At 46.8% G+C, this 25,433-nt stretch overlaps 1 protein-coding gene across 1 annotated transcript in view; it reads left to right on the forward strand.

Moving 5' to 3' along the window:
• LOC147690261 (inverted formin-2-like) overlaps window positions 1-25,433 on the forward strand; it is a 429,441-nt gene that overhangs the window by 323,982 nt on the left and 80,026 nt on the right. Inside the window, exons 14-16 of the mRNA XM_086936660.1 lie at window positions 6,620-6,690; window positions 6,831-6,938; window positions 11,013-11,083. Coding sequence (XP_086792786.1) covers window positions 6,620-6,690; window positions 6,831-6,938; window positions 11,013-11,083 — 250 coding nt within the window. The remainder of the gene's footprint in view (window positions 1-6,619; window positions 6,691-6,830; window positions 6,939-11,012; window positions 11,084-25,433) is intronic.

Here is a 25,433-nt window from a genome sequence, read left to right on the forward strand (position 1 = left end):
GTAGTCCAAGACTAGACGATATGAATCGTCCGGTTTGGAGACAGGAAACAAAGGATTGTTCATTTAAGAGGTGCATGTTTCAATCACCCCTTGGTATTCAAGTTGATCTAAAATCTCCCTGACTTGTTTTTTAGCTTCTTGCTTAATGGGATACTGCCTTTGTACAGTCGGTTGACTTTTTAACTGGATTTTGTGAGGAGGAGAGTCCTCATCCCATCCTACATGATTTTTATATAATGCTGGTGCCTGGGCTACTGCCCATTTCCTTGCATATATATATTTAGTGTGAATCGGAATGTGATTCGAGAAGGCGGGCATAATCATTTCTTCGCCACGAGGGCACTCCCTGACAAACTCTGGGGGCCAGTCTTTTTCAGCTAACAGGATGTCATAGCCTTTTGAGAGTTTATCCCAAAATAGACCCCTTATTTTCCTAGTCTTATGACCCTCTTTACGCAGTGTTATTTCATATATCTTATGAGGCTCACTAACTCTGGTGTCGGCAGTTTCTACTTGAATGTATTCATTCGTGTCCACTGTCTCCAGATGACTCATCAGGATCTTGCGAGCTATGGTGATTTCTGCTGCGCTGTCTAGCATTGTCTGTGCCCACTCCCCGTTATTCAACTGTGTCCTCAGTATTCTCGGCATGTTCGATTACTCTAATACTGGCTACCGTCTTTCTTGGAAATTGTGATTTTTTTACTTTGAGCAGGTTCCTTGTCTTTGGACTTGGTGTGCTCTCCTGGGTCTGACCGTCCTCTTCTTTCCGATTTCTGCGAAAAAGATCGAGAGGGACGTGTATCAATACTTTGATATCTACCAGGCTTCTTCAAATTATCCCTATTTCCAAGGTTTTATCTTTTCTCAGAGGGCTCCCTCTGGGGAGACTGGTGTTCTCGAGTCGAGTTATTTCCCTCCGTCGAGGAGACCTTCCTCTGGACTGGAAAACTTTTTCCTTGGGAGTGGATTGTTTATTTCCATCCCAGCTCTTTTTAGTAGTGTTTGAATTATTTTTAATAAATAATTTTTCAGGATTTTTGAGTAGTTGGGGTTTCACTGGTTTTCTACCCAAGCTGTCTCTACCTAAATTTTCATTACATTTTTCTATAATTCTGGCAAGCTCAATTGGTTGATCTGTTATATCGGTTTCCTTCAACTTCTGGCGGATCGCCACAGATGCTGCTTCTCCTTTTATATTGGCTAGTAATATAGCCGAAACCTGCTTGAAGTCTTTCAGTAATTTCATACCAAGAGTTAAAGCAGGTTCTGGACCGTATTCATTCTGAATCTGTTTTAGCACATCTGGTATTACCGCCATGGATGGAACACCATGTGTTTTTGTGTAAATGGAAGCAAAGACTGTACCCCAAGTGTCACAGTCCTCCACGTGTGGTGCGACCCCCATTGGAAGGCAGATGGTCAGGATTCTGTGTTTCTCAATAGGGGTAGTATTCGGAAATACTGCCTCTATTTGAGTAATTTTCTGCGCTAACCAGAAAGGAATTTGTTCCCGTTTTATGGGTGTTTTACCAAGACATGATTGTATGTTCTGTGGTGTAATTTTATTGGTGTTCCCCTGATGAGGGGTCAGCTGTGGAACATTAACAGCTGTTTGGACTGTTGCGATCCGCATTACATATTGGACTAATTGTCTATGTATTTTAATTAATGTTTTTAGCTAGCTGTACTAACAGCTCTTCTTTTGACATTTTTGCAATGTCCGGATGTGGTGTGTAGCTGGCTAGAACCGGCCACGTTGCTCCTGGTCTACCTAGTGGACCGAGCCTGGTAATATGATCATTAGGTTTTAGGGCGCCTTTAAACCAGAGCAGGTGCTCTTGGTATTTTAATGGGATTTCAATCTCCTCGAAAGGAGCGTACTCTTCCGGTGGATCCCCTAATTTGGAATAATGGAACTCGTGTGTTGCAGCGTTTGCTGCTGGAAATTTTATCCATTAATAGAATACCTCTGTCTGCCGATATTCGTGTGCCTCTATCACGAAGACGACTGTGCCACCTTGTGTGGCCAGTCCATTTTCTATAAGTTTTAACGTTACAGTTTTTCTTATGTTGACCGGGATGATTTTCGCATCCGGTGGGTAAATCCCTGTTTCATCAGAAGCCTGCTGAGTCGCATTTACTGGGGCATCAACGCTTCCGTTCTCTAAGTCTGACATTGTATGAAATGCAGGTTTTTTGCAGAGCAGGTCTCCAAGGAGACAAAGATTAGGTGCACAATATTTTGGAACACTGTATCCTTCAACGTTGAATAAACCAGAGCTTTACATAGGAATCTCTTCCTACTAAGTTCGGGCGGATTTTAACCTTTCACCCACTCCAGACGTCTATTGGAGTATTGACGGGAGAAAGGGTCTGTGTGAAAAATGCACGACTGAGTTACTCGAACGCCTTTCATTAGTTTTATCGCCTTACCAAACGTTGGGCGCCATGTAGTGTAGTTCCTATTTTCCCTATGGCCCTGCGCATTGGAATAACAAACAGCAGTATAGACGTAGAAGTGCGGTCTTCCAGGTCTCTACTGACTATGCTAAACTTAATTGGGTTTGTTACAAACTAGCTCAGAGGTCACTGGAAACTTTCTTGACTGAATAGGAAGTGATCAGCTCCCCTGGCTCAGACAAGAAGGGATTCAGTTTTCCAACAACCGCATAAACATGACCACTTTGCTCCTTAGAATAAGAGTCGATCTCTGGAGTTGTGTGAAACAATAGACAGTTATTTTACTCAGTCAGTTGTGCAGATTAATTTCACCAAGTTGCAGAGAATAGAGAGACGGGCGTTTTCAATGAAAGGTATTATTTATTGAACAGTCTTTCTTCTCATGCAAGAGAAATGAATTGCCACAATTGCAAGACTTGTTATTATAAAAAGTGCGTACAGTAAAATGAGGATTGCGAAATAATACTGTAAAAGCATTGATATGGTTTCTTAGCCATACAATGGTTAAAATGAATAAAATATATACATTCATATATACATTTAGCTAACAGACTCAACTGGTGCTTTTAACTACGCCTACCCCAGTGTACCTGACCTAAGCCTAATACTTGGGAGGGAGTAAGTGAGTAGCAGTTTAAGTTAAGTTGGTTTTGCCAAGGTTTGCTTCAAGAATTCTCTCTAAGGGTTTAGTCAACACCATACCTCTGGAATAGAATGTTGGAGGTCTTGTATCTCCTCTCAGGACTCGATATCCCAGTCACTCGCAAGAGTAGGCTGGAAACGCCGGAGCTGGATTTTCTCGGCAATAGAAAAGACAGCGTCTCTCTCAGCGCGTCAAGGAGGAAGAGGGGCAGCGTCCGTGGGCTGCTTGCATCTGCCGGGCTCTGCAAGGGACAGCTGTTCTGCTCCTGTATTCACCACACCATCGTTATCGTCATCGCATTTGCTTAAGGCAACGTTGGTAATATTTATACCCGAAAGGTGCCTTGTTTGACGTAAGTTTTTGGACATAAGACGTCAATAAAGATGTCACTAGGAAGTGATCGTCCTTTCAGTGCTCATTAGAGTTCTATTACTAATCAAAACATAGCTAGCAGGGCTTTCCCAGGTTGCTGAGTTTTATCTTGTTGAAGAACTCGGAGTGTAATCTAGGAATGTAAGATAGTGGCTTCTGCTGTGTCATCTACAGTAATGAGCTGCAGAGGCGAGTTTCAGAAATATGGCTCTGATCGCTTATGCCATTATAGGGGTATGAATGGATTATAGCCGTATAGGGGCATAAGGTCACAGTATTGATCGGGGTCCTAGATTAGAACGCGACAAACCATTCCAAGAGCATTCTGTTCTCCTTTGGGCTGCTGTCCTCCAATGTTCACCACTCCACGCCCTCCGTTTCTAGGGCGTGTTGAATGTGCATGGAGCATTTGTAAAAAATTGAGAATCACATTGCTCATACTCATCCTGTAGATCGTGAAAGGACTTCATACCCTCCCTTCCTGCTGAGTCTCTAGGGGTTGAGCTTCCTATGACATGCCAGGGCTTCATCCAGGTCAACTTATGCAGCTTGAGCAACTGCCGGGTCATCCACAGGAGGGGAGGTCTCTCGACAAATTGCCTTTCCAACCCACATAGTTCATCACTTTATCCCAGGCCTCGAGAGAGGCCGCTTGGGTCCCACAAGAGTGGGCCTAAAAGGTCTTCTATAAATCTAGTGAATGTGGTGCTTCCCTTCCATCAGGTGTCTCTCCAGCTGTGATTCTGGGTCGTCTTACTGCATGGCTCCATTTGTTAATAGCTTGGAGCTGAGCAGCCCAAATAGTGCACCATGGGGTCTGGTAGTGCACTGCCACCATTGTACACTGATCTCTGCATGGGTACGGAGTACAGCATGAGAGGCTCCACAGGAAAGAATGCACTCTCGCCTCTACCCTGTTAAAGAAAGTCTGAGGCACCGACCAGGGGGGGGGGGGGGAGGGGGAGTCTTAAGTAGGTTAAAGAATGTGATCATTTTAAAAAGTACAGTTTTGCCCATAAGTGGGAGAGGCAACCATCTCAAGCGCCAACGTCCTATTGAAACCCCCTGTAGATCACGTCTATGTTCTGCTCCAGAACCTTAGCCCCTTAGGCGTCATCACCCTCTCTGTTGGTGCCCATCACTGGCTCAGCCGACCAGCTTCGCATCTCCACTGCACAAACAACCTTACTATGGGTATTGCGATAGGCTTTGCCAAGTCTCACATGCCGCACATCGGCTCTTCTCATCTTGTCACCCTCTTCCAGGCCAGGCGATGCAGCAGGCTTTAGTCTGGTACCTGCCACAGTGATTCGGACCCTCACCATTCAGTTGTATCTGGCAGACAATCAGTGTGACCTAGCTCTGTTCAGGAGGACTTTGTGCCAGATTGTTATGGATGATACAGGGTTTGTAGGAGCTCTATTGCTGCTTGACTGCCATCTACGGTTGCGGCCACGCCTCCCACTTTTGGGTGTTTATTTATCATTAATAGGGATGAACAGTTTGTCAGTCATCTGATACTGTTCCTTCAGCAAACTTAGGTTTAGTCACTGAGAAGCCCTGTGGGACTGACATGAGGTGCAGTCGCTTGAGACAGTTGAATCCTTTATAGAGAAGATAGTAAATGGAACCCTACTGCATCTCCAACTCACATCCCCCAAACGGTCCCAAGCCATTTGGATGAATTTTAATCGGTTCTGAATTTTCAACCAACAGTACTAAATATACTGAGGCCTGTAATGGTGCAAAGATGCAAGACACTGTAGGAAAAATAGCCCTCTGCCATTAGAGTGCTCCCAATCCAGTAAGAACATATTATATTTTGCAAGCCTTGATGCCACCTATTGATGGTGTGTTAAGGATGCAGTCTTCCTTCACCTTGTGGGAGACCACCATTACTTGGAATTGAAGGCTCAGTGTGCACCTCCAAGTCCCGGAGCGAAGTGCTGTTACCAGAAATTCCATGGTGGCTTAAAGTCATGGCATGGTTCCCTATTGACAAGTATGTATGTGGAATTTAAATAGCTTGAATGTAGCCATTGGCAGTTGAGTGCTGTAGAGGGTGAATGATAAGAATACATTTCAGGTGATTTGAGAGGTAGCTGTTTTGTGGACTCTTACTGCATCATGATTTAGTGGTCTTAAAGAGGTGCTTCTTTAAATTTTTCCGAAATTGTAACACGTTCTGATCAACTTGGGGATGTTATAGAACTTGAGTGCATAGCTCTGAAAAGACCTGCAGTCAGAGACTTCTGGATGAAGAGGTTCGGTGCTAAATATTTTTAGTTTAAGGCCACCTTTGAAAAGCTACACAAGAGCAGATAACCAATTTCTGCAATTTTGTAAACTCGTGATAATTTCTAACTTTACAAATCAAGTAAATGGTTTTGCTTTGACTTTCTGGTATGTAAAGCCTCTCTTGTGGTGCTCTCTGGGGGGTATTTACCCTCCATATATAAGCAAAAACTTCCAAAGAGATGTGCTTCTACAATTCTGATATTGGACGAATTCATAACATTTTCTAGCAAAAAATATAAATCCTTACATTATCATTTGATTTGAAGAATAAGATGAATATATTTAATAGGAGGATGTATACTTTGGTACAAAAATAAATGCACCAAAAATGCAAATGAGCTCATTATTGAAAAACCTGTATTGTTTCATAAACCTTCGAGTGGCAAAGAAATGCTTCAAAAAATAACTACACCGATAGCAAAAGTAAATGCGGAGGCAATTACAACTGGTAGTTTTTTGATTTTTGATTACATATTTCCCCCCAAAATGTCCCCAAACAGGACTTGTAGGATTCCTTACGACTTTAGTGTTAAAAGATTTTCCTAACGAGAAAGTGTTACTAATCTCATTTACTGTTTTCGTTAATTGCAATAACTAGTTTTATTTTATTTTCGACCAAGTTTGTACACACTGTAGTTGAATATCAGTGTAATTACAACTTAAAAGGTTTAGGTTATTTCTTTATTGAATGTTTATATATTTGGAATGGTTGAAGCCTTTCTACATTTCAATGTATGTTTATATATTTGGAATGGTTGACGCCTTTCTACATTTCAATGTATGTTTATATATTTGGAATGGTTGGCGCCTTTCTACATTTCAATGTGCTCAATGTCCTTTCAGATATTCTTACCAGTCACCGACTTCCAGTGTTCTGTCAACTGATTCTTAAAGTTGGAAATTTTCTTAACTATGTAAGTTTTTTACATCACCAGATTTAAATGAATTGTGTATTTAAAACCTATTTTTGGAATTCAGATGCCTACAGAGCGCAGGTTAATTTGGACGTTTCTGATTGTCATTGTTCTTTTTTCCTGTATTTTCCCGATTGTAGGGAAGCCACACAGGAGATGCAAATGGCTTTAAAATCAACACCTTGCTCAAGCTGACTGAAACCCGCGCAAGCAAAGCATGCGTTACTCTGCTGCACCACATCCTAGAGGTTTGCTTTCTTCTTCTGTTTGTGATTTTTCAGAATAAGTATGAACTTGCAGAGCAGTTAATTTTTATACAAACATATGTATGAGACTTCGCACTAAACTTGGCGGTATACATTGTAAGTGCTTCGAATATAGTGATTTGAAGTCGGCCAATCCTCACGTATAATGACCAAATTCTACCTTAGACCAATGTCCCCATCAGTGGCAGAAACCAGGAAGCGTTTGAGTTTCTCACTAACAATACTATAACTAAGGTTTTTGTGTTTTATTAAGGTTGTTTTTCTATATCGGGTTCAGAATGCCACAATCATGTTGTCACCACATATTTTCTACTTGTAAAGACGAGAGATTTGGGATTTCTGCTGTTATGCAGTTTATGAACCTCAGCCCTGAAATCCTGTATATCTTTAACATAACACTCTCTTCTATATAAATAAACTTTTAATGGCACATCTTTCTCATAAAAGATTATTTTTGTGTGGGAGGCCTTTCATCTGTGAACATGGCTCCACATTTCCCGATTGTCTTCCAAAAAGCTGAAACAGACTTGAAATTAAAGTGCAAAGAGAGTCTGAATTTGATACTTAATAAGCTACACACTCCTACTTTAAAATAACATTCTCCAAAGACGTGGACCCACTTAAGAAAGGAGATAAAAATAAATTTCTTTTAGAAGCAGATTATTCATCAAGATAAGAAACACGCAGCTCGTGTTGTCCCACATATGAGAAGCTACACCTGATAATCCAAGATGGCAGCTGCAATTGCCAAACACCGTGAGGGTTCAAAGATTTCTAGGAAACATGCCTTTGTTGTTGAATGCTCTCACATGGGCGGTCTCTAGAAGTGCATAACCTTACACCAGGCTGAGTGGACATTCTATGAACCCCCCCACTTTTTTCCATCCTTTAAATGAATTCAACACTGGTGGTTTTAAAGTGCCTGCTGAGACACCAACACTAATCCATGCTACTTGGTCTATTCCCTGACATTGCTCAAGATTTCATTCTGGCAGTGACTGATGCACCTGGATTCTTATCCTCTCTCCCTCCAGTTCTCGAAAGATTTTTTTATGTGTCCTGTCAGTACATCAATTCAGAAAATGTGTTTGCTATGCCAATAAACTGGAAAAGGCCAAAGCTGAGTACTTTAAATCAAGTACCCATTTAAAATAGTTGTGAATTTTGCAAACTACCTGGAAATGCAAACAAGAAGACTGTCTGAATGTTATAGTGCTAAGGTACTAGGCTTTTGAAGGAGAAACTGAGGACTGCCGTATATACACATCTCCTTGCCCAGGAAGACTGCAGCTTTGAAAAATAACATCTATCCCAGTACTTGTTTCAGGTGGTCCAATTCTTCATAAAATGTTTTTTCCGCAGCCCTTTGGAGGCAAATGCTAGATTTTATATGGCAAGGGAAACTTCCAAGGTTAATTGAACAGCTATTAAAATTGAAAGTGAGTCAAGGTGGGTTACAAATGCCCGTCATAATTAATTATTACACAGCAGCTTAATTAACTATTGTAGGGATATGGTTCCGTGCACACACGACAATAAGCACTTGCTCCATTTGGACTGGGCGGTAGGGACTTTATACTGCTGTCCATACTAAGTGGACTGTTGAGGATATACTACAACCAAATTCACAAGACCACTTCTCATGGTATAGGACTTAATGGTACAGGAAAGGCAACGTGCAACATATCTTTCACCACACACATCTTTACACTTTATTCTAGACTGTACACCAGCCTTCCATTTTAGGTGCCTACAAAAAGCAGGGAGAAGAGGAAGGTCAGACCATTGGGTACCAGTTCGAAAATGGGCAAATTAGGTCACTTTAAAAATATCGTACAAATTATCTAAATTGCAAACATGCTGTATTAACAACCTACACATTGAGCTGTTTACCCAACTAATAAGATAAAGGCAACAATTCCTGCCCACCACTCGGTCGTTGAAATAGAAATGTGTAAATCACACATAGAGCACTAAGACCGGAATTGGGGAGAGAATGTAGAGGGACTTGAATGAGGCACAACAAATCTGTATTACATGGGGTACCCTCCTCCAAAAGTAGCGACACGGTATTACCTAACCCCTTGTAAATTATATTGAAAAAAAATGTTCCTGGGTACTACAGACCACTTCTGGGGCAGGGGGAGTAGACCTCTGGGTGGCCCTATAAATATTTGATTAAATTAGCGGTCCAAGCTCTTGTGTTGCGCAGGCTGGATTTTGGGAAGTGCCTCACTCTGTCTCCAGCTTGCCTAGATGCAAGCTGGCCCCTCTAAGGGCCTCCCTCAATACTGCTGCCAGACTGCAATAAAAAGAAATTATCACCTCACCCCAGATCTAAAATCCCTGAACCAGCTCCGATATGAGACCGGTATAAAACTAAAGATTGTGTGCGTGATACCCAGGTTTTTGGCACAAAAGCTAGAAGTATTGGGGGTGAGGGGGGGGGGGGGGGCAGAGCATCGCAAAGTGCTAGTTCTCTGCTACCGAAACCAGTTTTCCCCCCCAAACGAAAACGTACTACAAAGCCTTCTGGTGTATCACCACGAAAATGTGAACTCTGACTCCGGATCTCCGCCTAATTTCATCTGCACCCGCTTCAAAAAAGAAGTGAAAACATTTCTGAAGAACAAGTTTTTGACCTAAGATCACACCATTTTTGTTTATTGGTTTTATGTATCTGTTATTTAGTTGCTGATTTTGACTACTATATTGCGGACTTCCTATGGAGGTCAAGTTTATTAATTTGTCAATCCTCTGTTAGTACCTCGTTCGTATATGTGACTGGTTCGTGATCTCACACCTATCTCTTACCTCCCATTCATGTAAAGCGCTCTGATACCCACTCTGGACATGTTCTCACCATACAAAACTTTATGGATAAAATAAACAATGAGACAGGAGGTTCTTTAAGCCAGAATACATATTATGGGACTTTGTATTCCTGCATCGCCAGACATGTTTTTGTTGGGCTTATTTCCAGAAATAATGGAAGGACTTGTAGGGTTGGGAGTGGGCACTGGTGTTTTAATTATTAGTGGCAGCAACGAGTAAAACATGAACCTGGTATGAAAAGGTAACTGCTACAATGAAGCTGTGCCATGGCAACATTCGAGACACTGTGTCATGTCACTTGTGAAAGACTCAATGATTTCCTGGAAAAATGGCTTCCCAAGCGGCATTACATGAGCTCTGACAATGAAGAACTCGCATAATAATCGCTTTATATGATAACCCTTACATTTACCATTAAGGAGGTGTGAACCGCACATGGAACTTTGCATATTCAAAGCCTGTGGAATGTCATTAGGGAATGGCTACGAACTGGTGGGTGGGAGGACCTATTGGGCACCGAAATATTCTGCTTTTCAAAGGTTGGTATACATGTGTATTGAATAACATTGATGACGACCTACACCGAGAAAAACGCACATTTTGTTGAACAACTCATATTCACATGTTTGTGACATTTAAGAAAATGAGTTTCAAAACTACCCAAAAAACTCACAACTTCTTTCTAATTGAAGGTTGAGCTCTATCAAGAAACTGGAGTGGTCCTATATCCGTTTGTATTGTCTTTGGAATCTGTCTGAACTGAGCAAGCACACTCTTTAGGGCCAATCTTAGTTTTTAGTAAATTCCCCAAACATGCGACCTAGTTACTTAGGCATTTCCAGTGCTTTTCTGAAGGCAATGCTTCACTGGAATTCCCAAGCAAACATCTTGTTCTGTGATGCCTATTACTTGGGTCAGCAAGATCAGGTGGGCTTTATTTTGTTTCCTGTTGATACAGCATAGAAAATGAAATGTCTACAGATTGTACAGATTTTTATAAAATATTTCAGGAAAGGGGGGCTGGCGCAAAGCATGCACAAGGAGCAAAGTCCAGAAAAAAGTATTAATATTTGTGCTACCAAAGAAGAGATTATTGGCAAAATTGTGGTGGCACATGGGTCATGGATTAATTGGTGTCTTTAATCTTCATACTGAAGTGAAGAGAAATGGGAAATGGTGTAGTGGATTGAATTTGTAACTTTTTTTTTTTTTTTTTTGCAGGAGGTTGAAAAGAATCGCACTGACTTGCTGGAGCTTCCAAATGACCTTGAGTCAGTTTCCAAAGCAGCTGGGTAAGAGCATCTTTTCTTCTTGGATGACATAAATGGAATTCATTCTAGTGAACTTTTGTTCTGGTTGCCCGGCTTTGTCTATTGAAGCTGCACAGCTTTCTACCTCCCTACCACATCTACTGAGCATTCAGACGAGGTTTACACATCCACAGCGCCATGGCTGTGTTTTCACTCGCCATGCTTGCCAACACTAGGGCAAGACGCCTTAAAATAATATTTTATTTCTCCAAACATTCGAGAACTGGTGTTGAAATAGAACTGCGTGGTACGTGTCATGGAGCAACTCAAATTTTAAACGAAGCATAGAAATTCCGCACATTTAGCACCCATAGGCACATGTCGGGAGGTGATGAATTACAAAAAGAACGAAATAATAATGCTTGATGCACCTTTTCATCAGATTTAGTGATATGATTGTTCCTAGCGTATTTCTGAGTTTTTGGGATATTTATTCCTTTTGGAAACTAAATCATGATCCCTTGATATTATTTTCCAATTTCTAATAATTATCACAATCTGAAAGAAACAGGTTAGTATTAGATTCCTTACCTTAAAATATCCCCAGGCGTCAGACTGGATCCAGAAACTTTTGCGTAGCTATACCCCTGCGCGTCGGTAGGCGTCAGCATCCGTAGTCTGCGTCGTTAGGGCCGGAATGACGTTGTCGGAGTACTTAGATGCTGCCCTCGCGCGCTGACGTCAGTGCTTTTTTTTCTGCGCCAGTTAGCACAAATCCGGAGAAGCTCTACACCATAGTCAATTTTTGACTAAACTTTTTGATCTTTTTTTTGAGTCGTTAACGACTCCGACGGTGCCGGTAGGGATGCCCGGGTTCAAACCCTGTTCCAAGTGTAGCCGAATGATGTTGGTTACCGACCCCCATCGCCGGTGTCTGCAATGCTTAGGCCTCGACCATGACGACCGAGCCTGCCCCGACTGCCGGGCCCTGACGACCAAGGCTAGGCGGGAGCGGTCCCGCAAGCGACTCAAGCTCCGGCAGTCGGCCCGCGCTAATCAAGGTCCCGGTCCCACAGGAGTTCGACGGACCGGTCGCGGGGTCGGAGCCCTCGTAGCTCCGGGAGTCGACATCGGTCTTTGGGCTCTTCCTCAGGTAAGAGGCCAGAGAGATCGGAAAGGCGTGATCGCTCTTCCGACAGACGCTCGCGGGACGCGGCCTGGGATTCGGGTGACACCACCCACACGGCTTCGTCCGAGTCGCAGGTGACGCGTCCTGCCCCATACGTGCCGGTCCCGGGGCATGGCGCGATGCTGAAGGAGATCGAGCGTTACCTCATGGCCATGAGGTCGCTCTCTCCTCAGTCTGGTTCCGTGGCGCCTTCGGGCCCAGCGGCCCCGGCTGGGGGGCCTAGCGGGTCGGGTGCTTCGTCCCCGATGCCGTCGGGTGCTTTGGTCCCGGCGCCGCAGGCCCCCGCTGGATCCGGTTCCGGATCTGGGTCGTCGCCAGTTGACCTCACCGGCTCCGACCCCTAGGGTGTCACCTACGGCGCCGCCACCGGGTGGCGTCGTCCTCTATCCTGCCCTCGGTTCCGGCGCTGCTCTCGACGTCGTTTGGAGATTTTTATTTATATAAAACGACCCCATCCTTTGAACCTGAAGACCAGGTGATGGGTGATGAGGAGGAGTCTGAGGACCCTCTGACACGTGAGTGTCAGTCCCAACAGGACTGGACAGGTGAGCTAGGGGATGCCAGTGGCCTGGACACCTCTCCAGACACTGGTTTTGTCTCTCCTCCTACCGTGGCTTCGGAGGAGGGAGCTACTTACAGTGTAGAATGACGTGGGCAGCCAAGGCATTGGGCCTACAGGTCCCCGTCGCGGCTGTGAGGACTAACCTCCTCACTGAGGTCCTTAAACCGCAGGCAAGCTCGGCTGAGCCTTTGCTGCCGTTTTATTAAGGCCTTATCTGACATTCTTTTGGGCTCTTGGTCCAGGCCCGCTACAGGTCAGCCTGTGAGGAACGTGGCCAGACGCTACCGCCCGGCTCCGGGTGACCCTTGACTCCTGTCCACCCACCCCACCCCGAGAGTCTGGTTATCCAGGCCTCTAATTCCCAGACGGCATTCCAATACGGGCCCTCCCGATCGGGAATCCAAGTGTTTTCTTTCCTGAGTTTGGGGCTGCGGTCAGTCACCACCGCATGCCTCTTGGGCTGCTACACCCACACTCTGTGGGACACGGTCGCGGACGTGCTGCCAGATTGTCCGGTGGAGGTTCGGGCAAAACTCACCCAAGCCCTTGCGGAGGGTCGAGATGCGGCACAGTACTCCATCCGGTGTGGGCTGGATACCACGGACTCACTGGGCAAAGCGATGGCAACGACGGTGGCGGTTCGATGCCACGCCTGGTTGAGGTCCGCCAACTTCTCGGCTGATGTCCAAGCTACACTTCTGGACATGCCGTTTGATGGCCATCGCCTCTTTGGCGACCAGGCAGACCATGCGCTTGAGCGTTTTAAGGACTCCAGGGCTACGGCCAAGTCGTTGGGCCTCTCGACCCCATGCCAGCAAACGGTTGCCTTTCGCTGGTCAAGGAAGGGGCGCTCCCACGCGTGCTGCCAGCCACGCACCGCAGGCTAACACGCAGCGCGGTGGCGGCCGTGGAAACTGCAGTGGAGGCGGTCGGGGACAACGGCGAGGCCAGTCCACAGCTTCCCCTCAGTGGCGGTGCGTCCATTGGGGGCGTTGGGGCGTTGCCCCACTATCCCATGCCATGGACGACCGCACCCGCACTGCCATAGTCATTAACTTATTTTAAATAAATGCGCACTGGCTCAGGCACCCGAGCACTGCGCGCGACAGTTCCGGGACCAGCCCGACTGAATCGGGCATCCATAAGGTAGTGGGCCGTGGGGGGCGGGGCTGCAGCAGAAAGAGTGACAGGCAGGCAGCGCACAGACAAGCAGCAGGCAGTGACTGCGCAAGCTAAAAGCCGGAGTCTTCAATATTTTTACTTCCCCGCGCATGCGCACAGTGTAGCCCGTCCCTCCCCCTCCCCTCTCTCTAGCACACACACACATAGCAGGACCCGGGGCCCTGGGCTCATTTAGGGCAGATAGTCTCCTGCTCGTAGGCCAATCCTGGCGCAGTGGTGCTGGTAACGCTGCGCCAGGATTGGCTGCTGCTGCAGCAGGATGGGACCGTGCGTGGGTGTTGGCTGAGGGCCGCACAGTATGGCCAATCACATATGGCTATAATCAGCCATGACGTTTGTGATTGGCCACTTCCCTAAACTCAGTAAACTGCAGTGATGTCACCACGCGTGGCGCACAAGTGCTGCCACACAACAACAACAAACTAGTGAAGTAGTGATAGTGAAAGTAGATCATCAGCTCGTGCGTCGTCGTGACTTACTTGCAGCAGTTTGTGCCTACTACGGATGGACCGCCTGGTGCACTGCTGGTACTACCAGAAATGTATACGAACAGACTCTCACTCCTCAGATATTCAAACTTGAAAAATAAATAATCCGTCCTCGAATATTTGAGCGTATTTCTTTGCCCCGTAATGCAGGCCGAGACGGCGAGACGGTAAGTTTTATTTTCTTTAATTAAACCCCTCCCGCCTCCCCTCCATGCCCCCACGATGACCCCATTTCCACCCTACCCGTCATGTTGGCCGTGACTGTTGATTTGTCACTTAGTTGTACATAGATTAAAAAATAAATCCAGCCTGCATGCTTAGTGTGAAAACCAGGAAGACGTGTGATATTACAATGTGCCAGTTAAATGTTGTTTTCTCTTTTGGATGGAGTCGGTTTTGTTAATCTCGAGGTCGGATGTCGGTAGCACTAGTGGGCACACCTCTGTTGCTCTCTGTCTACGTTTGCAGCTTCCACTTGTATCAGATGCACACTTATCTCCCCAAATGATTCATGACTGCTGCTCGCCGGTAATTATAGAATTTTAGAACCGGCATTTCATTGCCCACAATGAGAAACCATCATGATTTATTTAGGTAAATACGTGTGCGCGTTAATAAATGAGATGTGCTTCTTTGTATTGTCTTTTATGAACCTAGTTTGAACAATGTATACGAAATGGTCATCTTTTTTTATCTTAATGGAGTGGCTTGACTGCATACCATATTAACTACGGAACCTTTGTGCAATACATTAATTTCTCTTTCTTTGGTTGATTTACTGGATTTTCCCCAAAATATTATTACTTGACTTCGCCTGACAGTTAGATCATTTTTTCTTAAAATAAGATAATAATAATAAAACGGAGGAGCTGGCTACAGTGCTGAAAGTGTATAATGCAGTTTAAAAAAAACATATGCAGACACTGGTTTTCGCATTAAAGGCGAGGTTACGTGCCTGCAGGTTTAAAGGTGATAAAGTCGACTCTGTAGACTTTTATAACATTTTGTTCTTCGCAATTCTTTTCTTATTTTAATATTTCAAGACTTCATGTTCACAATAGATTTTCTTGCTTGCTCAAATATGCTTTAAAATACTCCATTTACCACTCCTTTTTTCAACATTTTCTCACAGGGAAGTCCTTCAACCCCACCCCAAACCCGCCTTAAGTCAGTCTGGCTCCCTCACAATGCAACACTCATCCCCCAACTTTTACGCCCACCACTATCAAATGTCACCAGCCGCCACTGCTTCCCCTGCAGCATCTGCCTCCAAGCCCTCTTAGTCCGTTCTTCAGGCCCATGTGATGTCAGTGGGGGGCAGAGTTCGCCTTCACCACTTCCACTGGCGCACGGTCACTTAGGACAGGTGGGTGCTGCAAATCGTCCGAAGGGGCTACTCCATCCCCTTCGAGGCGACCCCTCGAGCCATGCCACCACGATACCACTGTGTGTCAGGATCATTTGCAACTTCTGCAAGAGAAAGTTATGGCCCTCTTGGCCAATGGGGCCATCGAGCGCGTTCCTGGGCCGGAAGTAGGGTGTGGTTGTTACTCCCACTACTTTCTGGTACCCAAGAAGGGCAAAGGGGGCCTGCGCCCGATCTTGGACCTACGGAACGTCAACGGCTTCCTCCGGAAGGAGAAGTTCAAAATGCTGACATTGGCTCAGGTCTTAGCTGATCAATTTGCCGAAGTCACACCTGTGCCCCTCTCAGAAGCTCCTCTTTATCGGAGCGGTTCTCGACTCGGCGCAGTTTCGGGTTTATCCTCCCGAGCAGCGGGTTTAGGGATATACAGGCTCTGATTCAAATCTTTCAGCCTTTATCCCGGGTCTCGGTCAGGTTGACGCTGCGGCTTCTGGGGCTGATGGCCTCCTGCATCCTTCTGGTGCGTGATGCCCGGTGCCGGATGCAGGCTCTGGAGTGGGACCTGAAGTTTCAGTGGGCCCAGCATCAGGGCAACCTGTCCGACCATGTCCTGATCTCGGAGGGCACTGCGAGACAGCTGCAGTGGTGGCTCATGGACCACGATTGGGTCAGCAGCAGATCCCTCTCCCTTCCCCAACCAATGCCGTAGTTGTGACGGAAGCATCCCTCCAGGGCTGGGGAGACCACATGGGAGAGGCGGAGATCAGAGGCATCTGGTCTCCGGCTGAGTCCCGGCTCCATATCAACCTTTTGGAGCTGCGGGCGATCCGTCTAGCACTGAAGGCATTCCTCCCCTCTGTCCGGGAGAGTGTAGTGCAGGTGTTCATGGACAACACCACCGCCATGTGGGACTGCAAAAAACAGGGCTGGGTGGGGTCGTGGACCCTCTGCCAGGAGGCTCTGCGCCTCTGGCAGTGGCTGGAACATCAAGGTGTGACCCTGGTGGTTCAACACCTGGCAGGTTCTCTGAACGCCAGGGCGGACGAACTCAGCCAAAGGTGCATGATGGATGAATGAAAATGAATGAATGAAAATGGATTTTTAGAGCGCGAATTGCTGCCCTGAGGCGTCCAAGCGCTAGAGGGAACCAGATGGAAGTATGAATGAGGTTAGCAGAACTGGGAGGAGGGGGGTGGAGCTGAATTGTTAAGGAGATTTGAACAGATGTATTTTTAATTGTTTGCGGAAGGAGGCGAGGTCAGGGTTGGATCTCAAATGAAAGGGCAGGGAGTTCCAGATCCTAGAGGCGTTGAAGGTGAACATCCTCCCGCCTGATCTTGTCCTTTTAATTCTAGGGACTGTTGCCATAAAATGGATCACGAATGGCGTCTGAACTCCGACGTGGCGCAAGGCCTCTTTCTGCATTGGGGAGAGCCTTGGTTAGATCTCTTCACCACCGACGAGAACGCGCATTGTCGTCATTTCTGCGCGTTGGAATTCCCAAGGCGGCACTCGCTCAGGGACTCTTTTCGTCGCGAGTGGAACTGCTGTCTGTTATACGCCTTTCCGCCTATACCACTTCTGCCCAGAGTGCAGAAGAAAATCAAGCACGAACGGGCCCAGGTCATCCTTGTGGCTCCGGACTGGGCACGAAGGTACTGGTATCCCGAGCTACTTAGTATGTCAGTCGATCCTCCGATTTGTCTGCCTCTTCAGGAGGACCTTCTGTCGCAGCAGCAGGGGACCGTCCTTTACCCAAACCTGTCCAGTCTCCACCTCCATGCTTGGAGATTGAGCGGCGACAGTTGAGGCCATTTGACTTGCCTCCTGAAGTCTGTACTCTAATTCTGGCAGCCAGGCGTCCCTCCACAAAGTCTGTATACGCCTGCAGGTGGAACAGATTTGTGGCATGGTGCAAAGGCTGTGGACCCTCTCATTGCCCCCCTTTCTGAGGTTCTCCTCTTCCTTCTCTCTTGCCCAGCAGGGCTCTGCTCTGGGCACTATCAAGGGCCATCTTTCTGCCCTTTCCGCCTTCTTAAGGCTACCTGATCAGCCTTCTTTGTTCAAATCCCCCATTGTAAATAGGTTCTTGAAGGGCATCCCACACAAGTTCCCTCCTGTTCCTTTCGTGATACCTCAGTGGAACCTGGACCTTGTACTAACTTAACTGATGTGCGCTCCTTTCGAGCCACTTCACAACTGTCCTCTCCGTCTTCTTACACTTAAGACTGCTTTCCTGGTTGCCATCACCTCTGCCAGAAGGGTGAAGTGAGCTCCAGGCTCTTTCTTCCAAACCTCCTTTCCTTTCAGTCCATTCGGACAAGGTTGTGTTAAGGACAAGACCCTCTTTCCTGCCCAAGGTAGTCGCAGCCTTCCACATCCGGCAGTCCACCACCTTGTCCACCTTCTTTCCGCCTCCGCATCCCTCAAAAGAGGAAGAGCGGCTCCACCGTCGGGCACCCAAAACGTGCGCTCATATCTGGATCGCACATGCCAGTTCCGGGTGGATGACCAACTCTTTGTTGGTTACGTGGGAGCTAAGAAGGGCAGGGTGGTGCAGAAACGGACCATCTCTTGGTGGGTCGTTTTGTGCATCAAGGTGTGCTACTCCTTGGCTAAGAAGCCTCCTGTTGGGCTGAGTTCCCATTCCACTCGTCCCACGGCGGCTACTACTGCTCTGGGCCGGGGAGTCCCCTTGCAGGACATATGTCGGGCAGCTACGTGGGCCTCGCTGCACACGTTCGCAAGACAATACTGCCTGGACAGCCAAGTCCGGAAGGATGGCTTTTTTGGCCGTTCCGTCCTCCAGGACTTTCTGGTGTGATTATTGGTTCGCAGACCCACCACCGGGGTTGGTATTGCTGGGGTATCTATTCTAAGGTAAGGAATCTAATACTAACCTGTTTCTTTCAGATGAGCAAGTTACTTACCTTCAGTAATGATATATCTATAAGAAACGGTAGTTAGTATTAGATTCCTTACCGCCCCACCCATCCTCCCCGTTCTGCGAACCGATATCTAGGGTTAAGGTCCTCCCCTTTTCAGGGCCCTAGTTTCAATGGCAACAGTGTTTGTTTTTATCATGTCTCTGCGTATCTGGCGCGGAAAAGCTGTGTATAAGAACTGACGTCAGCACGCGAGGGCGGCGACTAAGTACTCCCAACGTCATTCCGGCGCTAACGACACAGACGACTGCCGCGGAGTTGCGGACGACGCCTACCGACGGGCAGGGGTATTGCTACGCAAAAGTTTCCGGATCCAGTCTGACGCCTGGGGATATTCTAAGGTAAGGAATCTAATACTAACTACTGTTTCTTACTGATATATTGTTACCGAAGGTAAGTAACTTGTTCTTCCTTTCTTTTCTAGGGAAGGTCTGCCTATTTTTTACTCTTCCTGCAGCGTCTCTTTTCAAAAGTTTCTTCTTAAAGTTACCCTTTAAGCACTAACAATGTATTAAAACTAACTATTTTGAAAGTGTGCAATAAGCCAATTAATAAGAGCCCCCTCCCTAGTCACCTTCATTGTAAATTCTACTGTGAGGATATTGACCTCATCAGCCCTTTGCTTCCAGATTTTCATGTCCATAAAGTAATATTAGCGTAAATGTCGGCTAACTAAGGGCTGTTTTTAAGTCTGGCGTAAAAATATCTTTTGTTTTGTGCTGGAGCAAATGCAATTAAAGAAAATATAATAGAGAAATGTTTCAGGCCAACTTCCTATAAACACTGCTTATTGGTAGTGACATTAACAATTTGGAATCGCCCACAATACAGTAATTTGATGTTGGCAGTGTCAATGACATACCAAAAAAAGGGGGGTTGCTGTACTGTTCCTAGAGGAAGAAGAGGTAGGGAAATTCTTGCTGGCGTGACCAAGGGGGGGAGGGATATTACTGATACCCTGGGGCATCCATTATGTTGGATATATTTGCCTCACACACCCCGAGGAGTGTCATGCTTCATCATCGGCGGTTGCTCCTCGTCGGGGAGGCGGTGCAATCCCCGACGGGCACACCTCAGAGAGGGGCTCTTTGGCGGAGATCTTTTTTCCAACTACCTATAGGTGAAGTGGGGGTATGTGGGCAGGGAGGTGTATACCTATGGTAAGGTGGCTAAAATGTAACAAGGGGTACCGGAATGGACTTTATTCTGGGGGTCCCCTAGCTACGGTTAAAAGGTGAAGCTAGTTCCCTAGGTGTCAACCTATTATGTTGTGTGACCCTAGAAGATACTAGTGGTGCATGTGGTCAACATGTTTCTCGCTAATGGTATATTAACCGCGATTCTTCAGGACCAAAGTGAAGACAACAACATGCTCGTGTCATATGTGTTGTAATGTTACCTTAGTGGATCCTCCTATGCCTATGTCTAATGATCAAATCCTAGAGGCCACATGAGTGTTCGGCAGGGCTGAACTACAGCGCTGAGCCCAATGTCTGGCTGAAGTCTGCTGTGTCCGGATGGAGTGACCTACCCATCCCCGCCGAGCTCAAGTAGCCTGCCCACATACCCCCACTTCACCTATAGGCAGTTGGAAAAAAGATCTCCGCCAAAGAGCCCCTCTCTGAGGTGTGCCCGTCGGGGATTGCACCGCCTCCCCGACAAGGAGCAACCGCCGATGATGAAGCATGACACTCCTCGGGGTGTGTGAGGCAAATATATCCAACATAATGGATGCCCCAGGGTATCAGTAATATCCCTCCCCCCCCTTGGTCACGCCAGCAAGAATTTCCCTACCTCTTCTTCCTCTAGGAACAGTACAGCAACCCCCCTTTTTTTGGTTTGACTCTCTAGTACTCTGTACGGACACTAAGCTGTTACTGGACCTTCCACCATCTTGAGTGGTAAATAGTGTCCTCTCGCCTCCCCCTTTTTGAAACCTACTCGTGCACGGTGCAAACCGTGGGAGCTATCATTTGGTGGGTGAGTCTGTTCAAATCCCCCAAAAAACGTGAGCCTACACCTCTGCGGTGGCCCATACCCGGTCCAAAGCCGAATCCAGTCCACACCCCAGTGTCAATGACATGACATACCATTTACCAGCTTGGTCACCTCTTTCCTGAGAACAGTATATTTGGGCGTATGGTCTCAAAGGAATCCCAAATGATGAAGGGTAGTTCCGAGTGGTGACTGATGGGTATCTTTGACCACCTGCTTAGGTGTCTTAGTTCACCATTTTAATTTTTTAGTCAGGGAGTTTTTGTGCTAGGTGGTGATTTGCACCATTAACTTACACTGTCTACAGACCCTCTGGTACCTTTGTGTTATATGACATACAGTTAGTCTCTGTACCCACCATTTCATTGGTTAAGAATCTGTGTGTGATCATGGAGATCCAGCCCTGCCGATAACCACGCACCAGGAGATAGGCTTTGTGGTAGTGTCTATCACTGCTCCTCTAGGCAGAAATGTACCGATCCCAAGGCAAGGCTACTGGTTACAAAGGTGCATGTCTACCTGAACCCTGCTAAGTTGTTGCTTTGTATCACCAGATCCCACAGTTCTACAACACTAATTTCCCCGTTTGTTTTTGACTGACAACTACTTGTTGTCTGTCACTCTGCCCTCTTTTCACAAGCCATACATGTGGTTCCCCATCTGGTCCGCGTGTACACTGTCAACCACCAACATCTTGATGAAGATATGGAGAGAGGTAGCATGGAGCCCAGCAACTAAAGCAAAGAGGCAACTGGCAACCATGTGCATATTTGCATCACTGAAAACGGTTTCATCACCATCAAAGGCCAGTCCTAGCGGGCCAGGAATTAATTCAGCCTGCAGTTATCAACACCTTCCTATGACTCTCTGCCCGGCCACAAGCCGCTCAGCCTGATAGTCACTGGGGCGGCACGGTCTTCTTAGCACAAACAGGTGAGACCACAACTGCTACGACACAGAACTTTTGAAAGCCATTTTATGACTCATGCTTTAATTTACAAATCAAACTGGACTTTGTATGGGGGAATTTTAAGTGGACTTCGAATTTGCCTCTTTGGGATGATACAATGGAGCAGTTATGTGCCAGTTCCAGGGGTACTGTTTGCTGATTGGCCGAATGTGAAGACAATGTGTATATAGCACACTGCACAAATGTTTACATAGGACTCTGCACAAATAAAGATTCTTGATGATGAATTTGGGGGTCACTCGAGGGCTGGCTCTGAATGATAAGAGTGGTGTGTCCATACATTCATCGATTCTTGTCTCAGTAAGAGAAGCTGGCATTGAGCAGTAGCCAATAACAAACATTATCGACTATCATACCCAAGAATTATACAAAAGTTATTTCAATCCAACAGATGTCTAGGCGCTAGTGTGAGATCAGTGGCGCCCCACCAGCTAGCTGGAGGATCTAGATTGGGCTAGTTTATAACACCTGATTGCAATGAAGATATCTATACACTTGTGTGAAATTAATAATGCTCTTGCTAGATCCCAGCGTGATAGAAGCCAAGCTGCTCTGTAGCACCCACTCTCAATGCACATATCTAAGCATTAGTGTGAGGTTAATGAAGCCCTCACTAGCTCCCAGGAAGATAGAGGCTGAGGGGGTCGAGCTACTCTATAGCATCTACTCCTAGTGCAGAGATATATGTACTAAAGTGGGATAAGTGTAGCCCTCGCTAGTTCCAAGAGTAATAGAGACGGAGTTGCTATACAGCACCTTCTCCAAGTGCAGCTATCTAGATGTTAGTGTGAGATAAGACATATTTGGGAGCTTGGAACCCCTGGGTTCCTGCTGCTTAGGTTTCTTCAGTGAGGTCATGATTTGACAGGGAGCCCAGACAAGCTGATGGTGCCCAGGGGGTCTCCTCCAAGAGCTTGCTCTAGGAACTGCAGGTAAGCACGTATTGCGTTTCAAGAGTGGTTGCATTCTATTGTGAGGTGAATGAGGTAGAATATGCCTTAACCCTGTATTTGGGGGGCTCACTGTTTGCTTTGTAGAGAGCATGTTTGAAGCGAGCTTGGAGAAGAAGAGAGGCAATGGTATCTTTGGCAAACTACATAGTGTGTTGATGCAGAAGTATTTTGCTTATACCCCAATGCTTAGAATATTGTTAACAGATCCAGTTTGGATGCTATTTTAGTTGTATGTACTGTCAGTGCTTAGACTGGGCAGAAGTGTGATTTGAAGCGCTATATTGAACATTAGCTGTTTTTTAAAAACTGGTCTTCCAGACCTTTCAAATCCGATGTTAATCAGATTTCAAATTAACATTCTGACCTAACCCTTATGATGGCAAAGCATTTGTGAGAAGTAAATTGAATATATTCATGTATGGGTTATGCAACATTCTTTTCAATCCTGTTGTACTTCATTGATTTCTCAGTCAGACAGCCCCACATGCTCTACTTGTTTGCTTTGCTAAACATGCCCAATAGCCTGTGACCTTTCATTTTAGGGGTTTTGCAGCAGTTATCGATGCTCAAAAGGGAATAATTTCAGAATTGTATTCCTTACATGGACTTGATGCTCAGTTTGTTTACTCAAAATGCCACACGTTTGGCAGTGAGTCAGCGCAAGTCCCAGTGATGGGAGTGTGTCTTCCAGTTGGAGCACTACTTTTTGTGCACCGAATTTGATCTCATTTTAATCAAAGTTTTGTTTCTTGGCACTTGACACTCATAAACTTGTACTTTCAGTGAAGTCTCACGTCTCCAGTTAACTATCATTTGTGCTTGCCTTACTTTTTTATGAAATTCAGTTCCACAACAGTGTCACTTGTTCCTTCCCCCAATGCATTTTGGACACAAATTGCTCCTTCGGCAACAGGTTGGGATTGCAAATCAAAACTTAAAGCCAGATATCTAGTAAGATGCCATTATTTATCTTATGAACGTAAATTATATAGGAAGACACAGTTCCATCATTGGAGAATTGCATTGACTCATGAGACTTGCCCCCATGAAACCTGAGGAATACACTAACCTGTATGAAGTGTTGGGTTATTGGGAACAAATGGTTCACAGAGTGTGCAGGCTTCAAAAACGGAGCATGTTTGGTAGTACAATGTCACTCAAAAGTACACTGAAACCATGGAAATGTCACAAATAGGAATGTGGAATCAGTTTCAGGACTGCTTCTCCAGATAATTGCTACAGAACAAGTTACCAGGCCACCACCTGCGCCCCCTCCCCTCACTGCATTTAAAAAGTGCACCTCTGTGCCTAAACGCACCACCACTTTGGTGGGTCCGGGTCCTGGGCATCCACTGCGGGCGCCATCTTGGTTTGGGGATTGGGATTCGGCGGCGGCCGCCATCTTTAAGCGGACTCGCGCGCCAAGGGCTCACTGGAGAGTCTACTTAAAGTCGCTCCCTCACGCGCAGCGTGACGCGCAGGTAGACGCCTTCGCTTAGCCTGAGTCGTGCCGGAGTCCTGCCCGTCTGCGCCCGTCAGCGTCCCGGAGGCGCCGTGCGACGGTGGACTGCGGCTCGGCCCGGCGAGGGGGAAGATGATCACCTATACTTCTTCGGTGCTGCACGCCATGCAGATCCATTCTTGCTCCTGTCGCTCGGTCTTTCCGGGGCGCCTTAAGGGTAAGCGCCGCTGTCCAGCCTGTGGCTGGACGCCCACGCGGACATTGGTCAATGTCTGCAGGCCCGTAGAGGCTCGTGTTAGGCACCTATGTCTGCTCCTGAATACGAGGTCGCTGGGATGTCATGCCTTGCACCTATATGATCTCCTCGTGAGGGAAAACCCCCTGTGTCTTCTCCTAACCGAAACCTGGCTGGGAGAAGCGTCGAATCCGGATATCTTTTCCGCTATCCCCCCAGCCTATAACATCTTTCGGCAGGATAGAGAGAAAGGCAGGGGCGGTGGTGTAGCTGTGGTGGTGAGGAAGAACGTTTCCTGCTCTGTTCTCCCTCTCAATCCTATTGGGGGATCGGAGTCCATTGCGTTTACACTCAGACTGTCCTCGGTCCAAGCATTTAAGGGGCTGTTGGTCTATAGGTCACCAGGCCCGATGGGCTCCTTCTTGGAGGATTTGCAGACAGCGATTTCCGAACTGGCGCTTACTACACAGCACTGTGTAGTGGCGGGCGATTTCAACTTCCATCTAGATGTCATAGGCGATCCGGACACTATCAAACTGTTGGACATCACATCTCCACTGGGCCTATTACCATGCGTGTCAGGTCCTACGCATGAGAGAGGGCATACCCTTGATCAAGTGTTTTCATCAGTTCCGCTCGCCGATGTAGAGACTCTGCCTGTGCTCTGGACGGATCATAGGCTGATCAGGTTCTCTGTGTGTGAGAATGGGCGGCCGGATAATATCGCCCCCATGCTACCTAGATCGGCCTCGAGAGCGCTCCATAGAGTGACACCTGATATGTTAGAGCAGGCGCTGGCGGAACATCCCTGTTATCTCTCGGGTGATCTGGAAAGAGACACGGAGGCTCTGCAGTCGTGGCTGACTGAAAGGCTGGACGATCTTGCCCCACTGGCAGCCCCTCGGTCCACGGCTGTACGGCAATCTGCGCCGTGGTTCACTGAGGCGCTGCGGGTGGCCCGCAGCCAATGCAAGGTTGCTGAGCGGGCCTGGCGCCTTCAGTACAACGAGGTGGACAAACTCGCCTACAGGGCGGCTATTAAGGC

Source organism: Lissotriton vulgaris, chromosome 9, assembly GCF_964263255.1.
Source record: "Lissotriton vulgaris chromosome 9, aLisVul1.2, whole genome shotgun sequence".
Classification (NCBI taxonomy): domain Eukaryota; kingdom Metazoa; phylum Chordata; class Amphibia; order Caudata; family Salamandridae; genus Lissotriton; species Lissotriton vulgaris.